The sequence below is a fragment of the Engraulis encrasicolus genome, chromosome 10, assembly GCF_034702125.1.
Source record: "Engraulis encrasicolus isolate BLACKSEA-1 chromosome 10, IST_EnEncr_1.0, whole genome shotgun sequence".
Classification (NCBI taxonomy): Eukaryota; Metazoa; Chordata; class Actinopteri; order Clupeiformes; family Engraulidae; genus Engraulis; species Engraulis encrasicolus.
The window spans coordinates 16,607,315-16,619,814 of NC_085866.1; the positions used below are offsets into that span (position 1 = coordinate 16,607,315).

The 12,500-nt window shown below is 43.4% G+C and overlaps 1 protein-coding gene across 3 annotated transcripts in view; it reads right to left on the reverse strand.

The window, feature by feature from the left end:
* The window catches only part of esyt1a (extended synaptotagmin-like protein 1a), a 50,869-nt gene that overhangs the window by 4,020 nt on the left and 34,349 nt on the right, over nt 1-12,500 (reverse strand). For 2 of the 3 annotated variants that reach the window (XM_063208193.1, XM_063208191.1), the window contains exons 17-29: nt 11,920-12,105; nt 8,865-9,035; nt 8,049-8,131; nt 7,364-7,412; nt 7,063-7,152; nt 6,045-6,140; nt 5,539-5,610; nt 4,667-4,753; nt 3,808-3,954; nt 3,252-3,433; nt 2,738-2,857; nt 1,410-1,541; nt 396-501 (exon numbers count right to left, since the gene is read on the reverse strand). In XM_063208193.1, coding sequence (XP_063064263.1) covers nt 396-501; nt 1,410-1,541; nt 2,738-2,857; nt 3,252-3,433; nt 3,808-3,954; nt 4,667-4,753; nt 5,539-5,610; nt 6,045-6,140; nt 7,063-7,152; nt 7,364-7,412; nt 8,049-8,131; nt 8,865-9,035; nt 11,920-12,105 — 1,521 coding nt within the window. The remainder of the gene's footprint in view (nt 1-395; nt 502-1,409; nt 1,542-2,737; nt 2,858-3,251; nt 3,434-3,807; nt 3,955-4,666; nt 4,754-5,538; nt 5,611-6,044; nt 6,141-7,062; nt 7,153-7,363; nt 7,413-8,048; nt 8,132-8,864; nt 9,036-11,919; nt 12,106-12,500) is intronic. The other variant, XM_063208192.1, reaches the window with a different exon arrangement.

Sequence of the window (12,500 nt, forward strand, 5' to 3'; positions counted from 1 at the left end):
AGTCAAGGTTTTAATGTGAAAGCTGACGTTTCGGTCTGTCAAACCTTCATCAGAGAGACTTAATTATGACTTAGTTATACTTTTGCATTTTTAAAATGGGAAATGACTGTTCAGCCTGTTCAACACCTTCGACTGTTCAACATCTACTGTATGTGTGAACTCTTGCCATTAAAAAAAATGAGAACATGCTTTTCAACATCTACTGTATGTGTGAACTCTTGCCATTAAAAAAAATGAGAACATGCTTTTTAAACCTACTGTATGTATGTAAAATGCATTTTGCAGTACAATGCAATGGAACACCCAATATATTTTTTTAAATTTCCCAACATTCTCCAAAATGGATATACAGCGCTTTGCAACAAAGCTCTTAATGTGTCTGTTTGTTTTCTTACTTTTCCGAGCACCTCCTTCTCTCGGCTCATGAAGGAGGCGCTATGCTTGACCGTCAGCTCCATCCTCTTCTGCTTCGCCTCCTCCAGCGACATGGAAAAGTCAAACCTGCCAGAATGCACACACACACGCAGGCACGCAGGCACGCAGGCACGCACACGCACACGCACACGCACACGCACACGCACACACACACACAAAGAAACAGACATACAGGAAAAAAGAGGGCAGGACAGGTGTCCACATTAAGCCTGCGGGTGAGGGCTGATGTGTGTTATTATCCCTCTGTAAGTCTGTTATTACCCTCTCCTGACCTGACCTGCACACAGACACATGGCAGTACCACTCTCTCTGCCGAACCTTGTTGAATACAAACAAATGAGAGTACTATTCTCTACCTAATAGTGGTGTCAACAATGATCGATTCGGTGATGCAATCCAATGCGGGGCATGGACGATCCGAAATTGATCCGGCAAGTTCCAGAATCGATCCGGCAATTTTTTTAAGTTTCAATCACTTCCATGGATATTTCGGGAGCACATGAATGTTAAATTAAATAAAAGCACTTCAATACATTACAAGACTGATACAGACTGATAAGGAAAACAAAACAGCCAATAAATTGTTGCTCAGTATCTGACTACTTGTATTGCCTCATCATGACTGATTAAACATTGGCTTTGCTTTCAGTAGAAATGTAATGCATTGCAATGCATTGTAGAATTGAATCGGATCGGATCGGATTGGATTGGATCGCATAGAATCGAATCGAATCGAATCGAATCGGATCGCTACCTCCCGAATCGTGATCGAATCGGATCGTGAGGGCAGTGCTGCCAATCCACACCACTAATACCTAACATGGCAGCACATGGACAAATGGCCTTAGCATTCTCTGCCTAACTTTGATGCATAACGTAAGTTCTCTAATATATACCGCCGGCGCCTATGCATCACCTTGTTGCATACCAGAAATTCTCTAATATAACTCTAGACTCTTTGGTTTCTGCCTCACCTCTCCTTGTACACCGGGTTCAGGTCTCTCTTCTTGACGGTAGTCTTGCGCTTGGTGCTCCTGCTCTCGTCCGGCAGCAGGATAAACGACACGTAGGGGTTGGAGCCATCTTTGGTGCTGGCCGGCAGGTCGCTGGGGAACAAAGGAACAAACAACAAAGTAAACAAACACAACAGCAAATGTTTACAATGTGGCAGCAGACGCTCTCAGCCCCAGAGCTAAGAAACATTGAGAGGTCCGAAAGAGGAAGGAAAAAGCAGAGGCACTTAACTTTGTTAAATTAAAGGCTTTTTAATATTTTTCTCAAATCTCAGAGTGCCTCTGGTTTTTCCTTCCTTTTTTGGACTTACACTTCACTCGGTACAGATGAGCACCTGTGTCTAAACACTGAAAGTGTCTAAACACTGAAAGGTGTTTTGTGACAAACATCACATGGTTTATCAAACTGGATGCTTAAACAGTTATTGAAAGCCCTGATATAATGACACTCGAGGAGTCAATGGAAAAAAAAATTAGCAAGGTGTATGAAATACAGAAACATGTGACTTGGAACATTGATTGGACTTCATTGATCATTGATAAATATGTATGGGTTTTGCTTAGGACTATAATAGTTTATTCATTTATTACTTTTGAAAAGGTTTGCACTGAAAATGTGTTCAGTGCTTATATTTGTGCCCTGAGAGCTCTGGAGAAGTCGGTGAACACTCATCTCTTTCGAGAGAGCCTCCCTGTATGATGCACTAACAATGTGACGCTTGCATACTCTGTGTGTACCCCATAAGTTGCACATGGCTAAAATTTGTTTTGTTTTTATTTATAGTTCTTTTTCATATGAATTTATTCATTAATTATTTTCTCTTCTTCACACCATTATTTATCCTTCAATTACATGTGACAAAGTTTATCAGCATGGAGAAAAGGGTCCCCAAGCGAATCTAATTGTAAACTTGTAAGACAGTGTATTACTTGTACATATACCGGTGTAGTTTGTACTCACCCACTCTTTGAATTTTGCTAAGTATGTCCTTTTTGTAAGTCCGTTTGGATAAAACAGTGTGCTAGATCAGTGCTTCCCAACCTTTTTTGGCTTGTGTACCCCCAAGCCTTTTCGTTGTGCCATGAGTACCCCCTAAGTCAAATTCTATATCGCATTCTCTATCCCAATGTAACTAAGCTCCATATATTTGTTAAAAAAAAAAAAAAATCAAGTACCCCCTGCAGTGTGCTCGCGTACCCCTAGTGGTACATGTACCCCTGGTTGGGAAACAGTGTGCTACATGTAATGTAATGAAGTCCAATGTGATGTAATTGGGTGTGAAGAGTACCTGCATTCGTGGACGGTGATCATAAGTTCGCCCTGGTCAGTGTTGTAGAAGAAAGTGAGATTTACCATCCCCCGCCCTTTCTCTTCACTGTCGCCACTGCAGGTACCACAAGACCACAAACTCAAATAGAGACACACACACATACACGGACACATACACACACAGAGGCAGACATACAGACACGACATGCATACACACACATACACCGAGACAGACATACAGACACATACGTACAGAGACAGACATAAAGACACAAACGTAAAGAGGCATGCACACAGACGCGCGCGCACACACAGACACACACACACAACCAAAAAAACACCCCAAACACACCACACAGAGGCAATATATAATATAATATAATATAATATAATATAATATAATATAATATAATATAATATAATATAATATAATATAATATAATATAATATAATATAATACCTAACAATGGCATCTGCCCATATAAATGTGTCCCTTTATAATTGGACTGTGTTATGATTGAGACTGGACTCACGTGGTGCTACTGGCCGAGGCGGAGGCGGAGGCAGAGGCAGAGGCTCTGTGTCTGAGGTTCTCGTTCTCTGGAGTGTCCGCCATGTTTCTGCTGGGGATGAGCATATCTATCTCCGCAGCCTCTTCTGCCTCCACCACCTCTCCACACAAACTCAGGCACTCCGCTTGCTTGGGGTTCAACAGCTGACCAACAACAGAAATCATGCAAGAGTGGCGTTATGAGTACAACTAGAGTGAGAGGCAAGGGAAGAGAAAGAAGCTAGAGAAGGCATGATGTGGCGTTTTGAGAGATGGACTGTTGGGGCAGTAAAAATAGGCTAAGTGTATGAAATGTGTGTGCGCTAACAGACTGTTGAAATAATACTCAAAGCAAACTTTTCTATTATTAATATTGTTTGCATTATTGTGCATCCATAATACAATTATCATTATTATTATTATTATTATTATTATTATTATTATTATTATTATATATATTTTTTATTATTATTATATATTTTTATTATTATTATTATTATTTTTTAATTATTATTATTAAGTGAAAAAACAGGCTTTACCTTGACTTCCGCCCGTATCAGGACCTCACTCTCTGGGAGCGCGCCATCCAGTGGTAGCCAGCGGTCGAGCACCAGGTCAGGCAGAGTCAGGATCTCCCTCACAGGCAGAAACGCGGAGCCCAGAGGCTGACCCCAACTGTGAGACAGCTGCACACACAGACTATGTTAGCACTTAGCACACTCTAGTCCCATAGATCAAGCTAGCACACTCTTTAGTCCATCTTGGAACACTAACATCTCTAAAACAGAGTCCAGGGCCTAACCCCAGCTGTGCACACACAGTTTCACAGACAGACAGAGATAAAGACAGACAGACAGACAGAGATAACAGACAGAGAGACAGAGATAAGGACAGACAGACAGAGATAAGGACAGACAGACAGACAGAGACAGAGACAGACACACACACACACACACACACACACACACACACACACACACACACACACACACACACACACACACACACACACACACTAGACCAGGTTAGCACACCAGCACACTAATAGCTCAGGATAACACTAGTACATCATGGCACTCCAGATAAGCAGACTAGCATGCTCTATAGTCCATCTTAGCATACTAGCATTTCTCATAAAGGTTCCAGAGCCTGACAGCAGATATGAGACAGCTGCTAAAATACACACATATACCATGTTGGCCCACAAGCAGACTATCAACTCTTACACAGAGACCAGAAGCTGGCCCAGCCATAGACACTATTACTGTATAGGTGGGAGAACAGCACACAGAGAGATTATATTGGCCCAATAGAACACTGTCATCTATCACACAGGCACACCCAATCATTGTTAACAGCACTGACGCAGAAGTTTGTAACGAGTTGTAATTGGCTGACCTTGACTGTGAGGATGTCCTTCCTGGGGTCATGAACCAGGAAGTGAAAAGCCTCGTCCCATCGTGGAGAAGTGGAACGCTCGCAGATCTACAGGAAAGAAAACATGGACGCCCTCAAACCATTAGAGACCACAGATTATACAATTTTATTATAGACATTAGGGATGTGGTCAGCCAAGGTCACGGACAGAGCGACAGACAGACAAACAGGCAGCCAGGCAGACAGAAACACAGACAGAAACAGAAACTGGCAGGCACACACACACAGACGGAGTAGTGGGTATATAGATGGACAGGCATATTGGCAGGCATATTGGCAGGCAGGCAAAGGCACAGAGACAAACCTAAGGCAGACAGACAGGCAGAATTGCAGACATGGAGGCAGACGGAGAAAGTTACAGACAGACAGATAGGCCTACAGGCAGACAGGCAAAATTACAGACAGGCATAAACACAGACAGGCAAGCAGAAAGACAGACAGGCAGGTAGACAGACAGAAAGGCAGACAGACAGACATGTACGGACTGACAGAGAGAGCCACAGACTAGTAGAAAAGAAGATGGACAGGCAGACAGAAACACATCCAAACAGACAACAGATGGAAATTAGCATTTGTGCTATAATCTGGCGCATTTACATATATGTTTGTATGTATATGTTCATTAATGTGCAATGTCCTAAAAAATAAAAGTAAAGTAAAGTAAGTAAAGTAAAGACAGACAGGCAGAAGGGTGGGCAGCACGTAGCAATGGGAATAAAGATGGACAGACGGACTAGAAACAGATACAGTACAGCCAAACAGACAGACAGACAGACAGACAGACAGTCAGACAGACGGGTGGGCGGCACATAGAAATAGACAGGAAGTCCCACCTTGGTCCGGCTGGCGACTCCCTCCAGTGCCAGCTCTGCTCCGACCTTTGGCTCCTTGCCACTCTTCTTTAGCTGTGGCACCACACACAACAACACAGAACACGCAGGCAGAGAACCAGATTACAAAAATGGGCTACAAGGCTTTTCCTTGCCACTCTTCTTTAGCTGTGGCACCGTAACCACATACAACAACCACACAGAACACGCAGGGAGAGAAACCAGATTACAAAAATGGTAGCTACCAAGCTACTTTTCCTACAAAGATTTCAAAAGGCAAGAAACAAGAACTCTAAATGCAGACAATCCCAGAACATCTCAATGCCAACATTTACTATCAACATGAACTAATTTGACAACATCAGATGGATGACATAAAAATGCTGATAATAAAATAAATTAACGTTAATGTACACAGTTATAATAGAAGTCAATTAAATGACTAAGTCTTGATGAAGACAGTGTGTCAGTCCAATTAGAGATAATTGTATGATGTTGTACACACTCACCGGCAGACCGTGTGCCCTCTCCACGTATACGAAGAGCAGTGCAGCAGAGGGAACTGTCTTGTTGTGGTATGACTGCTGAGACTGGAACTCCATGATCTGAGCAGGTGAGACATGGGAAGGCATGCTTTACACATTGTAGCGCAGAACCTCAGTTACAACCTTATTGTCACTAATATGGTCATGAGTAAGACTTCATTTGTCCGTTAATAATGTCATAACAATGTTGTTATGATGTACGGTGGTTGAGCTTGTCGACGGGCCCATCTGCAGCATGAGGTTACCTGCCAAAGAGTACCTGCACGAATTTTGCTGATAACAGACATATTGCTGCATTGTTCAATTCCATATAGTATATATAATTCAACATTAGTGACATATAAACATAACATTAAAATATTGTTTACAAGCTGTAAAATAAGCATGACCTTAAGAAATGACAGGTGAAGTCAGTGTGAGATATGGCCCAGGAAAAAACATTCCAGAGCAGCGTGCACTGTGATGCGCGCACACACACATTAATTAATGTGACCACAGGTGTTCCTGTGCAAACACTCAGCCCATACAGGGCTCACCTGGCTGGTAGACAAGGACAGCCCAAAAATATGTGCAGATCTATTTTCTTTTAATCCTGAAGCAGGAGTAGATATAGTTAATTATATACATTATTATCATTATTATTATATACCTATATACACCCTATATGTATACTGTATGTAGGCACCTAACCCCACTGCTCCAGGGACTGCAAGCAATAATGTAATGTAATATATCCCATATATTTATCACATAATATGCATCCACTGTAAAAAAAATAAAAAAAAATAAAAAGAGAGAAAAAAGAAAAAGAAGAATAACATGCAAATAATAAAAACAATATTTTAAAAATATACAATATTTATATTTGATTAAAAATGTTTGTAAGATAATAATGGAGCACCAGAATTGTTAAGTTACCAGCTGAATGTACGGTACCAGCAAGATCCTGCCAGCACCAGATGACTACAATACACCCCCTCACCTGGTCCAGCTTCCCTGGGTCCGTAACCCGCGGTAACCACTCCATCACCAGGTGCACTCGCCCAGACTTGATATCATTCAGAGTGTACCACTACAAATGTGATATGACACACACACACACGCACGCACGCACGCACGCACGCACGCACACACACACACACGCACACGCACACACGCACAGGCACACAAAAAGGAAGAGACAGGAGAATGTCAGAATTCAGTGGAGAATTAGATTTAATTTATGTAACTGAAACTGAATTCTTGATAATTAGTGCCACTAAATGACTACTAAAGGTTCTCACCTGATCAGTAAACTGGGAGATGATGAGGTCTCTGAGACTGACTTTGAACCTACAAGGTCAAGGACATTTCAAAATGGCCATTATATTAGTAGCCCACATACTGCCAAGGCAAAAAGCAAGAAATATTTCTGTAGCCTCTTTGTACAGATGGGCCCATCGGTGATAGTTTAACCTTTGAAAAAACTCAGCTACATCATAACAACATTGCGGAGAGTAACAGACTTCGTCATTCCAGTTTTGGTGGCATCAAGGTTATAACATAGGCTCTGTACAAAGTGGTTAACTAAATAACCAGATGTCCCTAGGTTATTATGGCTACTAGCAAATAGTAAGGAGGACGTATACTTATTGGTACTGACTTACATTACACTTAGCTGACACTTTTATATCCAAAGCAACTTAGTTATTTACAGGGTATATTGGTTACAGTCCCTGGAGCAATGTGGGGTTAGGTGCCTTGCTCAAGGGCACTCTAGCCATGGATGGATACTGTATGTAGGGAGGATGGGTAAGTTTGAGATTCGAACCTGCAACCCTCTGATCTTAAGCCCACCTGCCTAACCACTAGGCTATGGCTGGCCCAAATATAGTCTGACAGTGGAACATCTTCAAGCTTTCATTCTTTTTCATTTCATCACTCCGCTTTCATTCTTAAGCCTACAGTGGATGATGTAACTTTCAGTACCTGCCAAGGAAGTCGTCCTGGTCAAAGTCTTTATCAAACAGCTCGAACTGCACCTCCTGTCCCGGGAGCTGGGTCAGGATCACCTGTGGGAGAGAGAGGAGAGAGAGGAGGCCAGACAAGAGGAACAGCATTTAGTTACCGTCAGCACAGCACAGGGTATCACAGCGAGAGGAGAGGCATGACCTCATAGCCTGAATCATAGAAGAGCTTTGAGCCACAAAAAAACCTAAAATCTACACGCATAAAAAAGCACATCTGAAAATAGGTCAAAGCCATTATTCAGGTGAATGCTTGATACCTACAGAAGAACGCTTGTATTTTAGAGTCTACTTAGCAATGTGGAGTTACAAGCCTTGCTGAGGGGCACTGAGACCATGAATGGAAGTTTAGGAGAGCATCTAAAGTCGATCTACTTGACTAGACCCCGACACCCTCCTCAATTCCCAAGACCGTGTCCATATAATATAACCATTAGGCCACAGTGAGACATGTTGCAATAGGTTGTTCATCCTTGAACCTCATTCATCTTGGTCTATTAGAGCCCTCATACCTCATGCATATATACATGTCATTCCTGGTGGGGTAATTTTAACTCATGCATACAGTACACACAAATTTGTTGGGCATTTTAGCCTTTATTCACATAGGACAAAGATAGAGGGACAGAAAATGAGTGTGGAGAGAGTCGGGGAAGGATCGGCACGTGACACATGGCAGAAATCAAACCCGGTAGGGCCCACAAAACGCACAATTTTAAACCATACTTTGTCAAGTAAAGCTCTCAACTCATACTCAGCCCGTTTCTTGGAACCGTACCTCGTACATCTCATTCCAGGTGGGGTTGAGGTTCTCCTTGACCACGTGGCTCTTGAAGGTCACGCCGCCCACGCGCATCTTCACGTAGGGATCGCTCTTCCCCTTGCGGCCCATGAAGCTGTCCTTGGCCTCCAGGTCCTCAGCCTCCAGCAGGTGGATACGCAGAACACCCTGTAGGAGGGGAGAGAAGAGGAGAGAGAGTGTAAAAAAAGAGGTAGTGAGTTTAGAAGGCACACACAGGCTACATCTGTGTGAAGCTGTCCTTATATTAGCCTCCAGGTCCTCTGCCTCTAGCAGGTGGATACGCAGAACACCCTGTAGGAGGGGGTGAGGAGAGTAGGGGAGGGGAGAGAAGAAGAGAGGAGAGTGTAAAAAAAGAGGTAGTGAGTCTAGAAGGCACAGGCTACATCTGTGTGAAGCTGTCCTTAGCCACCAGGTGGATACACCCTGTAGGAGGGGGTGATGAGGGGAGGGGAGGGGAGAGAAGAGAAGACAGAGTGTAAAGAGAGTGAGAGAGTGTAACACAGGCTACATCTGTGTGAAGCTGTCCTCTGCCTCTAGCAGGTGGATATGCAGGACACCCTGGAGGAGAGGGTGAGGTGGGGGTTGAGGAGGGGAGGGGAGAGAAGAGGAGAGAGTGTAAAAAAAAGAGGTAGTGAGTTTAGAAGGCACACACAGGTTACATCTGTGTGATGCTGTCCTTATATTAGCCACCAGGTCCTCGGCCTCCAGCAGGTGGATACACAGAACACCCTTGTTTAGGGTGTAGGGGTGGAATTCAGGGTCATGAGGGTCATGGAGAGAAAGAGTCAGAAAGAAAGAAAAAAATGAGTGAGAAAGAGAGAGATTTACTCTGTGTTTATGTCAACATGGGACACAAGTCGACGTTTGAGAGATGAAAAGGATAAGGAGAGCAACCGGCAACACTCTTGCGAAGTTTACTGAGAAACAGGATAGCCAAGACTGCACATTTCACCAGGAACTCTTGCTGATTACATCTCATAGCTTCTGGGCTCTAACTGTTACCCACAATTCCAAGAAGAGCAGGTAGCAGCTAACCAGAACCAGTTTCACAAGATTTTTGAGGACTCAAAAATGAGGACTGAGTTAAGTATAAAATCAATATTTAGACAGTAAACATTCTAATGGTACCTGCCACGCCAGATGAGACACAGATTACACTATGGTGCTCTAGAAACATTGGATTGATATTCTACAGCAAAGGGTCTGCATGGAAACAAAATAAACTACAACAAGTAGGATTTGGGGAGTTTCAAAGGAGAAAATAATACTGTGCAAAAAAGAGTGATTTGGATAATGTGTAATTTTACTACAGATATAGCTAGGTATATGTAGCCAGACCGCACCCTCCTAGTGACACCTTCGGTGTTGCTACTAGTCAGGGCCTCGTTTCCCGATAACGATGGTTCTTAGCCTTACGTGTGTCGTTAACCAGTGATCCTACGAATGTTCTTAGATTTCCTACGACTGTTTCCCAAAGACACTCGTACATGAACGCGCGTGCACAGCCTCTAAGATCATTCGTAGCGTCGCTCTTAAGGATCGCTGTCCACATATGTGGTGCTGAAGTGTCCTCGGAGTGAACTGCGCCGTCATGCTGCTAAACCATTTACAAAGGCGTGTGTCAGTAATCAAAAGTTGTTTTCTATAAGGATGGGACTACATTTGTAGCAGTTTGCAACTATCGACAGGAGTTATTGTTGGCAAATGAAATAAAATGCAAACACACAATGAAATCATGCAAAACCACAAGCTACGCCGTTAAACCAGGCAAAGCGCGTGCAGTTGGCTACCGTGCTTAATATTTAAGAAGACAAGTAGGCCTAGTAGTTCCAAATTGGAATGCGCATTTGGGGAGCGGCGCGCAAAGTACCGCGCACTCAAGGCTGTAACTGTGAGGAACATTTTGAACGGCAGTCTGCTGTTATTAAAACAAAAAATCTTCACGAATCCCCATCGCTGCCTTTTTAATGTCATAGTTTACCCTTAGCCTACAACTATCGTGTCTTTTCTGCGTCGCCTTCCCTTTCTTAGGGTACTTGAAAATGAAAGAGGGCGCAACTTTCTTTTTTTTATGTTTCGGTAGTGACCTTCCGACATCACCACTCTTGTCTCTGGTCGCCGAAGCCCCCTATTTATTTTGCGTGTGGATGCCTTGTTCTTGTTCACGAAGCACCCACACAAATTATGATTGATCACAGTTTAATAATGCCCTGATTTATCAAACACAGCTGAACTATTTAACTGCCTGTTAAATATTTTCCAAACACATTGCTTTTATTTTATACACTTACACAATTAATGTTACCTGCTTATTTTCTTTACAGTGTCAACTGTGGTGGCATGATATTTACTCTCCCGTCTTAAAACAGCAACTTGAAGCGCAAGTTTCCTCTTTTCCTGTGGGTGTCTCCACTGTGCCATGCCACTCGCGTCTTAAAACAGCAATCTTATGCGCAAGTTTCTTCTTTTCCCTTCATATCCTGTGGGTGTCTCCACTGTGCCATGCCGTTACGATCAATCTTAGCGCGTTAAGACTACTCCAGATCACTCGTGGATTTCTCTTAGAGTTACGTGTCAACCTGCGATGGTTCTTTACTAAGTTGGCTTTGGGAAACGCTCCGTGAGCTCTACGATGGTGTTACGTGTGAACTTAAGTAGCACGTAGCGTTAAGTAGTACTTAAGGCCCTTTCGGAAACGAGGCCCAGGTCAAGAGCAATGCAAGTACATTCTGAGCTCCGGAAAACTCTGGAACTCCACCCAGCCTTTTCTGGCCTCGACCATTAGCAACCAAGGAAGGTGGGTCAACCATGCCGTTTCAGAAACGTTAATTCTTATCAGACCAAGTCTCGAAGAGATTTGAAAGTCGATGATAACCAGGCTACTGGGTATGAGCCGTTAGAAGGAGAGTCAATAAGCACGACAAACAACTACATTTGTCTCATTTCTGGCAGTTAGCCATCCATCCATTTCGGATCCATGGTACTGTCTACAGCTGAAATACACCAAAGGCCCAGCCTCAGGGCATCTCACCTCGGTGGCGAAGCCCACATCGGGGCTGGTGTTTTGGGGGCGAGTGGGGGGGCAGGGTTTGGGGGACAGGCTGGAGCCGCCAGCGGGGTCCGACGTGGCGCCCCCCTCTCCCTGGCCAGAGCCGGGGGACGTGGGGCACGGAGACACGGGGTTGGTGGGGATGGCATCCTCATCCAGCCAAAGCACCTGGGGAAGACCCATACACACGCACACACGCATGCACACATGCATGCACACACACACACACACACACACACACACACACACACACACACACACACACACACACACGCACACACACACACACACACACACACACACACACACACACACACACGCACACACACACACACACACACGTTATGAAATAACATTCATTACTTACTATGACATTGGCTGAAATTTCATAACACATTCTAAAATGTACATTATGCACATATACGTTTGAATACATCTTATTATTATTATTATTATTATTATTATTAATAATAATAATAATTATGATAATAATAATAATATTAATAATAATTTGATTTTATATAGCGACTTTCAAGGAACCAAAGGTCGCTGAATAATAGCAG